Raw genomic sequence first — 15468 nt, 5'->3', positions numbered from 1 at the left:
ATAAGGGGAAGTACTAAATAAGAAATCAGAGATGCATGCAATAAAGGTACAACATGGGTGACTTTAATTTACACATAGATTGGACAAACCAAACAAACGGTGGTCCAGTGGAGGAGGTATTCCTCAAGTGTCAACGTGATGGGTTTTTAGGCCAATACTTTGAGGAACCAACCAAAGAACGGCAACAAAGAAATGGCAGAAGAATTGAACACACACTTTGGTTCTGTCTCCACAAGAGAAGGCACAAATAATCTCTCAGAAGTATTAGAGAACAAAGGGTCTCAGAGACTGGAATTATAGGAAAAGTGTATTAGTAAGAAAATGGTGCTGGGAAAATCAATGAGGTTTAATTGACAAACCACCAGGGCCTGATAATCTACATCCAAGAGTATTAAATGAAGTGGCCCTGGAACTATTGGTGGTCACCTTCCAGAATTCTATAGACTCTGGAGCAGTTCCGGCAGATTGCAAGGTAGCAAATGTAGCCCCACTATTTGAAAAGGAAGGGAGAAAAAAGGGAAGATTACAAACCAGTTGGCCTGATATCAATCGCGAGAAGATGCTAGTGACTATTATAAAAGATGTGATAACAGAATATTTGGAAAACATTAATGGGATTGGACAAAACTGACGTGGGGTTATGAAAGACAAACCATGCTTAACAAATCAACAGGAGGTTTTTGAGGATGCAAGTAATAGAGTAGATGTGGGAGAACCAGTGGATGTGGTGTGTTTGGACTTTGACAAGGCTTTTGATAAGGTCCTTCATATGATGTTAGTGGGCAAAATTAAATCATGTGGGATGAGGGATAATATATTAGCACGGATTGAGAATTGTCTGATAGACAGGAAACAGAGAATGGGATTATTAATATAGAACATAGAACATTACAGCGCAGAACAGGCCCTTCGGCCCGCGATGTTGCACCGACCAGTTAAAAAAACAATGACCCTCTAACCTAAACCAAACCCTTACCATCATAAACCTATCCACGGATCTCTTAAACGCCCCCAAACTAGGCGCATTTACAACTGCAGCAGGCAGGGCATTCCAATCCCTCACCACCCTCTGGGTAAAGAACCTACCCCTGACATCCGTCCTATAACTACCACCCCTTAATTTAAAGCTATGCCCCCTCGTGCTAGCTTTCTCCATCCGAGGAAAAAGGCTATCACTGTCCACCCTATCTAAACCTCTAATCATCTTATATGTTTCAATAAGGTCCCCTCGTAGCTGCCTTCTTTCTAACGAAAACAACCTCAAATCCCTCAGTCTCTCCTCATAGGACCTCCCCTCCATACCAGGCAACATCCTGGTAAACCTCCTCTGCACCCTCTCCACATCCTTCCTATAATGTGGGGACCAGAACTGGACACAATACTCCAAGTGCGGCCGCACCAGAGTTTTGTACAGTTGCAACATGACGCTGCGGCTCCTAAATTCAATCCCCCTACCAATAAACGCCAAGACACCGTATGCCTTCCTAACAACCCTATCTACTTGATTCCCAACTTTCAGGGATCTATGTACACATACACCTAGATCCCTCTGTTCATCCACACTATTCAGAGTCCTACCATTAGCCCTATACTCTACACATCCGTTATTCCTGCCAAAGTGAATTACCTCACACTTTTCCGCATTAAACTCCATTTGCCACCTCTCGGCCCAGCTCTGCAACTTATCCAAGTCTCCCTGTAGACTAAGACACCCTTCCTCACTATCTACCACACCTCCGACTTTGGTGTCATCAGCAAATTTACTAATCCACCCAACTATACCCTTATCCAGATCATTTATAAAAATTACAAACAGCAGTGGCCCCAAAACAGATCCCTGAAGCATACTACTCGTAACTGAACTCCATGTCGAATACTTACCATCAACCACCACCCTCTGTCTCCTACCCCACCAGCCAATTCCTAATCCAATTTCCTAGATCACCCTCAATCCCATACATCTGCAATTTCTGCACTTATGGCACTTTTTTTCCTGAGTGTCGGGCAGTGACTAATGGGGTACCACAGGGATCAGTGCTTGGGCATCAGTTGTTCATGCTGTATATAAATTACCTGAATGAAGGAACCAAATGTAACTTTTCCAAGTTTACTTATGGCACAAAACTGGGAAGAATTATGAGTTGTGCTCTGCCATTCAATATGATCATGGCTGATCTGTTTGTGTTTTGAGTTCCACATTTCCATCTACCGCTGATATTCTTTGCTTCCCTTGCCTAAGAAGAATCTATTTACTTCTGCCTTAAAAATATTCAGGGACCCAACCATGACTAAGAAGTTGATAAAGGAAGGATAGACTATGAAGCTAAACTAGCACTAAATATAAAAAAGGACAGTCAGAGTTTTTACAAATATATAAAGAAGAAGAGGCTGGCTAGAGTGAATGTTGGACCCTTAGAGGATGAGAGGGGGGATTTAGTGGTGGGAGATGAGGAAATGGCTGAGGCCTTAAGTAAGTTTTTTGTCTCGGTCTTCACGGAGGAGGACGCGAACAGTTTGCCACATATTAAAGATAGAAGGATGGTAGGAGTTGAGGGCCTGAATGCGATTACTGTCACTAGAGAGGTAGTGCTTGATAGACTAATGGGACTGATGGTGGACAAGTCCCCAGGACCGGGTGGAATGCATCCCAGGGTTCTGAAGGAAATGGCAGAGGTGATAGTGGATGCCTTAGTGATTATTTACCAAAATTCACTGGATTCCGGGGAAGTGCCGGAAGATTGGAAAACGGCTAATGTTACGCTGCTGTTTTAAAAAAGGTGGCAGGGAATTATAGGCCGGTTAGTTTAACTTCTGTAGTTGGAAAAATGCTTGAATCTGTCATCAAAGAAGAAATATCAAGGCACCTAGAAAGGAATGGTTTGATAGAGCAGATGCAGCACGGATTCGTTAAGGGGAAGTCGTGTTTGACGAATTTATTGGATTTCTATGAGGATGTGACTAGTGCGGTAGACAGAGGGGAACCGGTGGATGTGGTTTTCAAAAGATTTTCAAAAGGCATTTGAGAAGGTGCCTCACAAAAGGTTGCTTCAGAAGGTTAGGGTGCACAGAGTTGGGGGTAAGGTGTTAGTGTGGATTGGTTGTCTAATAGGAGGCAGAGAGTTGGTATCAATGGGTGCTGTTCTGATCGGCGGTTGGTGACTAGTGGAGTGCCGCAGGGATTGAAGCTGGGGCCTCAGCTATTTACCATTAGATGATCTGGAGGAGGGGGCTGAGTGTAGGCTGATGAACTTTGCTGATGACACGAAGATGAGTGGAAAAGCAAATTGCGCGGAGGGTGTGGAAAGTCTGCAAAGGGCTCTGGATAAGCTGAGCGAGTGGGCGAGGACCTGGCAGATGGAGTATAATGTTAGCAAGTGTGAGGTTATCCACTTTGGCAGAAATAATAATAAGAGGGATTACTATTTAAAGGGCGAAAAGCTGCAGCATGCTACGGTGCAGAGGGACCTGGGGGTCCTTGTTGCATGAGTCGCAAAAACCCAGTCTACAGGTGCAGCAGGTGATCAAGAAGGCGAATGGTATGCTGGCCTTTATAGCGAGGGGGATAGAATATAAAAGCAGGGAGGTCTTGCTGCAAATGTACAGGGCACTGGTGAGGCTGCAGCTGGAGTACTGTGTGCAGTTTTGGCCACCGCACTTGCACAAGGATATATTGGCCTTGGGGGGAGTGCAGAGGAGGTTCACTAGGCTGATACCGGAGATGAGGGGATTGGACTATGAAGAGAGACTAAATAGAATGGGTCTGGACTTGGGGTTTAGAAGGATGAGGGGGGATCTTATAGAGACGTATAAGATAATGAAAGGGATTGATAGGGTAGAGGTAGAGAGATTCTTCCCGCTTAGAAAGGATAGCAGGACTAGAGGGCACAGCCTCAAGATGAGCGGGGGGGGGCAATTTAGATCGGAGTTGAGGAGGAACTTCTTCACTCAAAGGGTGGTAATCTCTGGAATTCTCTGCCTGTTGAAGTGGTGGAGGCTACCTCGCTAAATATATTTAAGTCACGGGTAGGTAGGTTTTTGACAGACAATGGAATTAAGGGTTATGGGGAGAGAGCGGGAAAGTGGAACTGATCCATTTCAGATCAGCCATGACCGTATTGAATGGCGGGGCAGGCTCGAAGGGCTAGTTGGCCTACTCCTGCTCCTATTTCTTATGTTCTTATCACCCCAATTCCATCACCTTCTGAAGCAAAGTCCCAAAGTCACACAACCTCTGAGAGAAAAGATTTCTTGAGTAACCCCTAATTTTAAAATAGTGTCCTGTAATTCTGGACTCACCCACAAGAGGAACCATCTTTTCTACACTCACCTTTTTGAGACCATTCAGGATCTTAAATCTTCAAACAAATCACCCCTCACTCTCCTAAACTCCAATGGGAATAATCCCAGTCTGTTCAACCTATCCTCATAAAACAACCTGCTCGTTCCAGATAATAATCTGGCAAGCTGCCTCTAACATATTTACACCTTCCTTAAATAATGAGACCAAACCAGTAGTCAAGATGTGGTCTCACCAATACCCTGTATAACTGCAGCTGACACAAAATTGTAAGCATTGTGAACTGTGAGGAGTTCAATGTTGAACTTCAAACAAAGATGAACATTTTGATGGAGTGAGCTGATAGCTGGCAGATGATAAAGTTCAATTCTGAGAAGTATGGGATAATTCATTTTGGTATGAAGAATACGGAGAGACAATATAAAATTAAGGATGCAACCCTAAAGGGTACTTCATAGGAGCAGAGGAACCTGAATGTACATGTACATACGTCATTAAAGGTGGTAGGACAGGTGGAGAGAGCCATTAATAAAGCATATAATATCCTGGGCTTAGTTAATAGTGGCATTGAGCACAAGGATAAGGAGGTTATGCTGAATTTACAAGACACTAATTAGACTTCACTTGATATATTATCATCATCTAATGCCTTTTTGAATGCCTTAATTAACCTGCTTCCACACATTTCCAGGCAGTGCATTGTACACAGTTCTGGACACCACACTTTAAGAATGGTGTGAAGACACTGGGGAAAATGCAGAACTGAGTTTAAAAATGGTTCCAGGAATGAGAAACTTCATTCATGAAGATAGAATGGAAATATTGGGATTATTCTCCTTGAAGAGGAGGTGGCCAAGAGGAGTTTTGATAGAGATGTTCGAAATCATGAATGTGGGGCAGAGAAAAGAGGGCAAAACTGTTCCCTTCATAAATGCATTAAGAATGAAAGAACACATTTAACGTGATTTGCAAAAGAAGCAAATGCAATGTGAGAAAAAACCCTTTCACAAAGCAGGTAGTTCAGGTCTGGGATGTACTGCCTGGAAGTGTGTAGAAGCAGGTTTAATTGAGGCAGTAGATGATTAGATGAATAGAAGCAATGTGCAGGGTTACGGGGAAAAGACAGGAGGATGGCATTAAGTCACAATGCTGTTTTGGAGAGCCAGTGTAAACGCAATGGGCCAGATGGCCTTCTGCACTGTAACAATTCTGCAATCCTTAAATTTTTGCTGCATAAATAGCATTGCAGTATGCACAGCATTGAATGTGCATTGACCCAAGTGTAGCCTTGAATCAGAGGCCCATCAATTCCAGACTGACTGTCAAGACTTGAGTGTTTAACCTAGGTTGGACTGAGAGTGTGTTGCGCTATCAGGTGTGTTACCTTTCAGAGAAGATAATAAACTGAGATTCTGTCAGCTCTTTCAGGTACATGTAAAATATTCCATGAAATTATTGGAAGAAGGAAAAAGGAGTTATGTGCTCCTCAGTCAATGTCAACAAAGCTATACCTGTTGTCACTGGCTCAAATTGGGTGCCATATACCCTAAATTTACAGTGACTAAATTTATAAAGGCGTGATGTGGAGATGCCGGAATTGGACTGGGGATGGGCACAACACCAGCTTAAAGTCCAACAGATTTATTTGGAGTCACAAGCTTTCGGAGCGTTGCTCCCTCATCAGGTGATGAAGTGATTACTCACTTGACTCTCACCAACTTCTACAGATGCACCACAAAAGCATTCTTTCTGGTTATATCACAGGTTGGTATGGCTCCTGCTCTGTCCAAGAAACTTCAAAAGGTCATTAGAGTAGCCCAATCCATCACACAAACCAGCCTCCCATTCATTGACTCTGTCGACACTTCACGCTGCCTCGGCAAAGCAGCCAGCATAATTAAGGATTCCACACACCCCTGACATTCTCTCTTCACCTTCTTTAGTTGGGAAAAAGATACAAAAGTCTCACATAACAGCCGACTCAAGAGCAGTTGCTTCCCTGTTGCCGTCAGAGTTTTGAATGGACCTACCTTGTATGAAGTTGATCTTTCTCTCCACCTTTGCTATGACTGTAACACTCTGTTTTGTATTTTCTCATTTCCTTCTTTATGAATGGTATGCTTTCTATGGCATGCAAGAAAGAATACTTTTCACTGTATGCTAATACATGTAGCAAGAATAATTCAAATGAAGGGACAACATTCCAAAAGCTTGTGATTCCAAATAAACCTGTTGAACTTTAACCTGGTGTTGTGAGATTTCTTAATAAATTTAAAAAGCAGCTCATCGGTTATGAAGCACTTTGAGATACCCAGAGTTCCTGAAAGATATTTGAAAGTACAAATTCTTTCTTTCTTAGTTAGTATGCTTACCAGCTTGGAGCAGCACTCTCATTTTTGAAGGAATTTTTTTTTTTAGCTCTTAACGCATCCCAGTTTATATCCATTGTCTTCATGTTCATCATAACATCTCAGTGGTTAATCAGTTAATGAAACAGAACCAAAGTTGTGCAGTAATTGATGATTAATGCACTTTATAAGTTTGTCTCACTTTCTTATGCCCGAACTAACCTTGATAATAGTGATTATTCATGTCCCTCTTCTGCTTTACTACATAATTATACATCTCTCCAGATAACCTTTTTTTTTATCAAAACAGTGTTATTTGTGAAAGCATCTTTGCAGCACAGAATTTTCTTATTATTACAGTGAAGCACAGGTTAGTCAAGTTTAGGTAGGACTGGAAACATATGTTGTGATGATTTATGCAAGCACGTGACAATCTTCGAACATCGGCCCAGATTCCCTGCTGTTAACAACCCAGCAGGTTCGTTAAGCAAGTACCAGCCCGCCCTGCCAGAGGCCTTTACTTTTCCAATTTACATTACATCGCCTTCTCAGCGTTAAAGACAGGAAACAAGGGCCACATGCTTGCCCAAATCAATGCAACCAATCCAATAATGTCTGTAAATGAAAATAGGATCACCTGCGCTGAAAATTTAGCATTCTATATGATTTTATTATTTACTCAATGCTTATTTTTTTCAAGTGCTATAAAGAAAAGTTAGCAAAAAATTTTTATGAACCTGTTGTTTGTTGTATGTGATAATTGTCGCAGAATAATTTGAAAAAGATCATTTTTGATTATCATTATTGAATTTAATTCATTTGAAGTTATTTCACACTTCTGATACAAACTACAGAAAATATGCATTAATTGAATAATGGATAGCACAATGCTACAAAACTTAAATTTAAGTTGCACTGTTTCACTGTCTGAAATGTTTGTCCATATTTTTAATACAAACTGTTCACAGCAAACTATTTATCTAAAGTATGCCATACCCTTTCAATATCCAGAAATTGCTGCAAGCTAAGTGAACTTCAGCACTGCGTGTTCATCATCTCTAGATCAGAACTGCTGTTTGTAATTAGTACTGTAGATTTACATTGTCATATTGATAGCCAGAAGAATTTTTAAAGATTGGCAATTGAAGGAATTTACCCAATTCACGCCAGTTTTTTAATTCATTCATGGACGTGGGCGTCACTGGCTGGTCAGCATTTATTGCCTATCCGTAGTTGCCCTTGAAGGGCAGTTGAGAGTCAACCACATTGCTGTGGCTCGGGAGGCACGTGTAGGTCAGACCTACATGTAGGTCATGTAGGTGGGGATGGCAGATTTCCTTCGCTAAAGGACATTAGTGAACCAGATGGGTTTTTCTGACAATTGACAATGGTTTCATGGTCATCAGTAGATTCTTAATTCCTGTTTTTTTTTATTGAATTCAGATTCCACCATCTGCCATGGTGGGATTTGAACCTGGGTCCTCAGAACATTAGCTGAGTTTCTGAATTATAGTCTAGCAATAATACCACTAGGCCATCACCTCCTAATTACCTATTCTGAACTAATTATATTTCTTATTTTAATGAAGAGGAATATACCTGTTTTCATAGAATCACAAAATCCCTTAAGTGCAGAAGAGGCCATTTGGCCCATCGAGCCTGCACTGACTCTCTGACAGTGTTTCTTATCCAGTCTCTCATCTCCATCCTATCCGTGTACCCCAACACATCTCAATGGCCAAGCCATCTAATCTACACATCTTGAGATACTAAGAGGCAATTTAGCATGGCCAATCCGCCTAACTTACACATCTTTGGACTGTGGGAGGAAACTGGAGCACCTGGAGAAAACTCACAGAGACACGGGAGGATATGTAAATTCCATATAGTCACCCAAGGCTAGAATCGAAGTCGGGTCCCAAAGGCAGCAGCACTAACCACCGTGCCACCATGCCACCCACATAATTTGATTTTTTTAAAAGGGTATGTTGTGACCATGTTCAAGATTATTATGCTATACTGCATAAGAGGCATTAGTCTACATATGTGGTGATTCTTGAAAGGATTTCATGAATGTAGATGGGCTTACAGTTCATGCACTTACGCAATCATACATAGGCTGACAGTTAGTGCATGCGCATAATCGTAAACTAAACTGTAGGGGAAGCAATGGCCTAACGGTGTTATCGCTAGACTGTTAAACTAAAAACTCAGCTAATGTTCTGGGGTCCCAGGTTTCAATCCTGCCACAATAGATGGAGGAATTTGAGTTCAATAAAAAATATCTGGAATTAAGAATCTACTGATGACCATGAAACCACTGTTGATTGTCAGAAAAACCCATCTGGCTCATTAATGTCCTTTAGAGAAGAAAATCTGCCGTCCTTACCCAGTCCGGCCAACATGTGACTCCAGAACCACAACAACCCTATCCCTAGTTGTCTTTATTCAGAGGGCAGTTGACTCTCAACAGCCCTCTGAACAAAGGCAACTAGGGTTGGGCCAGCTAGTGACACCCATGTCCCACGAATGAATAGAAAAAAAGTTAATGCAATTTTAGGATTGTCACTAATGCACTGATGCTCAAACATAAACACTGGCATAGACTAAATTGGGCAAATAACCTGTTATCCTACATAAACCGTATTATAATTAATGCATTTGGAAAGTCTTGGTGGACGTGAGAAGCCATGATCGTCGAGAGATAATTTTTAAACTAAAATAACTTTTTCTACTGTTACTACATCTTGACAGATGAGCGATATAATTGAGATGGTGAGAGATTCCAATCTGAAACTGACCTTAGCCTTCGGTATTGGTTTACATCATGCTGGACTCCATGAACGTGACCGGAAGCATGTGGAAGAACTCTTTGTCAACTGCAAAATCCAGGTGAGTGCCCACTTCTCAAGATCTCCAGAAGAAAATTTTGAAAAGTCCTTTATTTGATCATACCTTTGTATTTGTAAATTTCTAATGCATTTGATTTTGTTTGTCCGCACTTGTTGTAGATTCTTATTGCCACAAGCACTTTAGCTTGGGGAGTGAACTTCCCTGCTCATTTAGTCATTGTTAAAGGTACTGAGTACTATGATGGAAAAACAAGACGTTATGTGGACTTTGCAATTACAGGTAGGAAGCATAAATATGGTGTCTTTCTGTTTATATCCTTCCAGTACTACTTGCTTATTATTGCTGAATCTGATGCATGTTTGCCCCAATTTGTATTATGGTTTAATTTGAAGAAATGTAAATCAGTGAGCAGCAGAAAATTTGTAGACTAAACAAGCTTTTCTCTTTTTCTTGTGCCAACACTACTTACCATATCCCTGAAGCCCTTTTCTCTCCAGGAACAGTTTAGCTGCTGCTTGAATCATTTCACATTAAACTTCTCAGTCCCAACTGGCTGATCCCAGTGTGCTAGATTCCCCACCAAGTAGGTAAACAGAGAAGCTAATTTGCGCTCAACAAGGCCTCACGAACAACAAGAACCTATATTTCTACAATGTTTTGAACCTACCAAAACCAAGGCTACTAGCAAGGGCATTAATAAATTAATTTTAACATCGAAATAGATAAGGGAATGGGAAAGATAACCAAAACACTTGGTCAAAGAGGTAGGTTTTACTGTGCATTTCAAAGTTGGAAAAATGGGAAGAGATGTTTAGGGAGGGAATTCCAGTGCTTAGGGGTCTTTACAGTTGAAGACATTGATGCCAATAGTGGAGAGATTGAAATCAGGAATGCTAAAGAAGGCAGATGTCTTGGAAAGTACAGGGGATTACAGAGATGGGGAAATGACAAGATCATGAAAGAATCTGGACAGATGGAAGACAATGAGAATTTTACAATCAGGACATTGCACTGGAAAGAGGAAATTGACCAGGATGTTGCCAGAGCTGGAGCATTTCAGCTATTAAGAGAGGCTGGTTAGGCTGGGGTTGTTTTCCTTGGAGCAGAGAAGGCTGGGGTTGGGGATCTGATTGAAGTGTACAGAATTATGAGGGACAAAGGCAGGGTGAAAAGGAAGAAGTATTTCCCCTTCGTAGAGGGATTAGTAACCGGGAGGCATAGATTTAAGATAACGGGTAAGAGATTTAGAGGGGAATTGAGGGTGGCGGGACTCTCGAACTCACTGCCTCAAAGGGTGATAGGGGCAGGAACCCTCAGAAATTCAAGAAACATTTAGATTAACATACAAGGTTATAGACCAAATACTGAAAGATGGGATTAGAGTAGATAGGTGTTTGATGGCCAACACAGACACAATTGGCCAAAGGACTTCTTTTTGTGCTGTAAAACTCTATGGCCAGAATGTTACAGCCATTCACACCAGTGGGATTTTCCCACCTCGCTGCAGTGAACAAAGATTTAGTTGGGCACCAAATTCTCCGACCTTGCTGCAGCAGGAGCTTGGAATGAACTGCCAGTATAATTTAAGTCACAGGTAGATATATTTCTGATAGACAAGGGAATTAAGGATTATAGGGAGAAAGCGGGAAAGTGGAACTGATCCACTTCAGATCAGCCATGATCTTATTGAATGGTGGGGCAGGCTCGAAGGGCTAGATTAGGGGTTCCATTCGTAGACATGCAGGGTAGAATAGGTGTAGGGTGATGCGGCGGCACGGGCTCGTTGGGCCGAAGGGCCTGTTTCCCGTGCTGGGTTGTTCTTTGTTCTTTGTTCCTGCTCCTATTTCTTACGTTCTTATGATCACACCCTATGAGTCTATTTCAACTGGAGACAGTGTAGCTTGGCAATCACATGGAAAAGTAAGATAAATGACTGGTCAAATTATTTATGATGGTGTTGAATCCACAGTAAATGTTATCCAGAACACTGGAAAACTTGTCTGCTGCTCTTCATTGTGATGTTAAGTTTTTTATGTCCATTTGAGATGGAAGATGGGCCTTTTTGGGTTAGCATCTCGTCTGAAAGACAGCATCTCCAGCATTGCAGCATCCCCTGAATACATCACTCTTGTCAACCTGGGATACGTGCTAAATTCCTTAAGTTAGGGCTTTAATCCATAAACCTTTGACCTGAGCAATAAGCCAAGGAATAAGTACTGCAACAATATAAGAAACAATTCAGTTCTACAGCAGACAAATGTTAGAACCTTTCTAAATGGAGGACTCAGGATGGACAAATGACCTTCCTCTTCTAAAATTATCATGCAATCTGGTACCTAACTACATGTAAAGATATTTTAAAAATTATAAATAGTTTTCAAACTTAATTTTTATAATTTTTTTTAAATCTTCAGATGTTCTACAGATGATGGGACGTGCAGGCAGGCCTCAGTTTGATGACCAGGGCAAAGCTGTAATATTAGTCCATGATATTAAAAAAGACTTCTACAAGAAGTTTCTATATGAACCTTTCCCTGTTGAATCAAGGTGAGTTTTATTAAGGTAATTAGTGTGCATATGAACACAGGACTTTTTTTTATTTTCCATTGTTTGATCAGTAATTATGTGATCAGCCTTTTTATACTTGATTGTTTCCCTGAGGGATATCAGTGCTGCAGAATGGAATTCTTTCCCACTCTCTGTGCAGAATTTTCCCATGCCACCCGCCATGGGAATCGTAGTGGGCGGAAGGCGGGCCATACAAAGGTCCATTGACCTCGTGCAGGGATTTCTAGTTTTTGGGCGAGAGTTGCCAGAAAATCCCGCCCTCTGTCTCTGCGGCTGTGTGAAACAGTTGAAGTAAAACAGACCAGATGAAGATGAAAGCTCTCTCAACCTGACCAAACAATATGCTGTGAACCCAACTAAAAAGGGCATACTTATATTTCATTCTCTACACCAACCATTCCCTATGACGTCTGAGGGAGATTATCAATTTGTGAAGGTTGGCAACAAAAAACTGGGTTGATATTAGCAAAGTTCTGTTCGCTCAGGCCAGTTACATTTAGCAAAGAGTTTTCTGTCCCATCAGTTTGTTTTTAATTTAAAAGCCACATCCTGGGGTTAAAGGACTGTGGTCACTTTCTTCCTTCAAAATCAAATTGGCTCCTATACCAGAGAAAGCAATCATCAAAGCTACAATTATACATGTGTGAAGTAATACGAACATACTTATAGTAATGCAAATGCACTTATTATTTTATAGGATGTGGCATGGCCAACATTTGCCCATCTGCAATTGCCCTTGAACTGAGCGAATTACTAGATTTACGTTTATTTATTAGTCAGAAGTAGGCTTACGTTAACATTGCAATGAAGTTACTGTGAAAACCCCAAAGTCAATTAACTCCGGCACCTGTTTGGGTACACTGAGGGAGAATTTAGCACAGCCAATGCAGCTAACCAGCACGTCTTTCAGACCGTGGGAGAAAACCAGAGCACTCGAAGGAAACTTGCGCATTTATGGGGAGAACGTGCAGATTCTGCATAGTCAGTGACCCAAGCTAGGAATGGAACCCAGATCTCTGATGCTGTGAGGCAGCAGTGCCACTATGCCACCGTGCTGCCCCATTTGAGAGGGCAGTTAAGAATTAAACATATTATTATGGGTTAACAGTCATTTTAGGCTAACCCAGATAAGAATAGCAGGTTTCCTCCCTAAAGGACAATTAAGATTCAACCATATTACTGTTGATCTGCGTGTAAGCCAACCAGGTAAAGATAGCAGATTTCCTTCCCTAGCCTTTTTCCTCGGATGGAGAAAGCTAGCACGAGGGGGCATAGCTTTAAATTAAGGGGTGGTAGATATAGGACGGATGTCAGAGGTAGGTTCTTTACCCAGAGGGTAGTGAGGGATTGGAATGCCCTGCCTGCTGCAGTTGTAGATGCGCCTAGTTTGGGGGCGTTTAAGAGATCCGTGGATAGGTTTATGGATGGAAAGGGATTGGTTTAGGTTAGAGGGTCATTGCTTTTTTAATTGGTCGGCGCAACATCATGGGCCGAAGGGCCTGTTCTGCGCTGTTATGTTCTATGTTCTAAAACACAGCAGTGAACCAGATGAGGTTTTATGAAAATCAATGAAGGTTGCTCAGTCACTATTACTAAGTCTAGTTTTCGATTTGAAACTTTATTAATTGACTTTAAATTCCATCAGCCATTGTGGTGGGATAGAACTCATGTTTCCAGAGGATTAGCCTGGGCATCTGAATTACATGTCATATGACGTTACCACTGCACCACCATCTCCCCACCTGAATTAGGAGTAGGTAGTTCAGACCAGTTAACCTGTTCTACCATTCGATATCATCATGGCTGATATGATTGTGGCCTCAACTCCATTTTCCTTCCTATCTACTTCACTCTTTGACTCCGTCAAGAATCTATCTATCTCAGCCTCTAAAATATTCAATGACCTTGCCTCCATCGCTTTCTGGGGATATGTCGCACTATCTGTAACCCCCATGACTTGCCTGGGCCTGTAAAATTTCACTTACTGTCCTGTCTGGAGACAATACACATCTCTTTAACCTGTGCTAATGCTATCTCCACTCACATGTCTGCATCTTTAAGACTTGAATAGCAGGTTAGCTGTAAAGACTTGCATTCTAATCAGTATTCTGTAAACTGTGTGTGACTTTATATGCCCTTCTCTGATCAGAACCTTCCACACACCTGACGAAGGAACACCATTTCCTAAAGCTTGTGAGATTACTATCAAATGAACTGGTTGGACTCTAACCTGGTGTTGAGACTTCTTACTGTGTTTACCCCAGTCCAACGCCAGCATCTCTACATCATGATCTTCCAGCCTCACCAACTATTCACTGGGTTGTTTGCCCAAAGCAGTCCTTTTCTGCTTGGCATAGGTGTACTGTCTGTCCCACCAAATCCTTTGTGTTTCTCTGACTTTGAGGGGCTGTGAGTTTGCAGCAGTAAGACCAGCTGCTTTTCCTTTGTGGCTAGGTGTTACAGTCTTGCACCTAACTTTGAATTAGCCTTGAGCGCCTGTCTCCATGGCAACCAGGTCACATGGACTTGTCACCAGGCAGAATTCAGCACACTGTTCATCCCATTCCAGGGCATTCTCTTTCACCAAATTAAATGAATCAGTTGAGAACATAAAACTGCTCAACATTATAAGATATTTAAGGGTGACATTGCTCATTTGTATTTCACACATTGCAGTTTGTTGGAAGTGCTTTCTGACCACATGAATGCTGAGATTTCTGCTGGAACTATCTCATCCAAGCAAGATGCCATGGATTACATTACCTGGACCTACTTTTTCCGACGTCTTATCATGAATCCCAGGTCAGTGGTGATGTCCTGTTGCGTAACTGCTTCAGACTGGGCAGATTTGCTTGCTGCATTTACCTACCAAGTTGCATAGTTTTTAAATCACCATTTCTAACTTGATACCAGTATCATATCCTACAACATTTTAGCAAGATGATGCATGCTAAATTTAACTCCTTGAGCTGCACTCTGAATTCTGTTAGACAGTACTGTCTGTCAGATAACTGCAAACTTTGGGGGTGAGAGCGAACATGTTTCTAACAACATACAAAACAAGATCAGATCAAGGTTGGCTAGCTACTAAAAGAGTGTTGAAGAGAATGAAGCTTTTCACAGTTCACTGAGGAAATATCATGTCTGATGGTATATCTAAAAGACTTTGGGCTGAATTTTCATGTAGATGAGCATGAGTTATTAAAACCTGCAAAATGACAGCCCCTAACTTGTTGACTTCCATGTTTGACACCAGCACATATGGATATCTGCACACAATCCCCTCAAGAGAGTTGTGTTCTCAATTTCTAATTGCTTAATCACTCATAGTGACACAGTGGTCCCTATACAGGTGCGAAAACGTGGTAAAATTGGGTGTGAGGCCATTAATGCAATCAGTGT

At 41.7% G+C, this 15468-nt stretch overlaps 1 protein-coding gene across 1 annotated transcript in view; it reads left to right on the top strand.

The window, feature by feature from the left end:
- ascc3 (activating signal cointegrator 1 complex subunit 3) overlaps positions 1–15468 on the top strand; it is a 522713-nt gene that overhangs the window by 404764 nt on the left and 102481 nt on the right. The window contains exons 31-34 of the mRNA XM_080192820.1: positions 9400–9537; positions 9657–9777; positions 11913–12045; positions 14743–14868. Of these exons, the coding sequence (XP_080048946.1) occupies positions 9400–9537; positions 9657–9777; positions 11913–12045; positions 14743–14868 (518 nt within the window). The remainder of the gene's footprint in view (positions 1–9399; positions 9538–9656; positions 9778–11912; positions 12046–14742; positions 14869–15468) is intronic.

Source organism: Carcharhinus amblyrhynchos, chromosome 7 (assembly GCF_965287045.1).
Source record: "Carcharhinus amblyrhynchos chromosome 7, sCarAmb.v2.hapA, whole genome shotgun sequence".
NCBI lineage: Eukaryota > Metazoa > Chordata > Chondrichthyes > Carcharhiniformes > Carcharhinidae > Carcharhinus > Carcharhinus amblyrhynchos.
The sequence above is the reverse complement of the archived record's forward strand: the minus strand, read 5'-3'. Positions and strand labels throughout refer to the sequence as shown.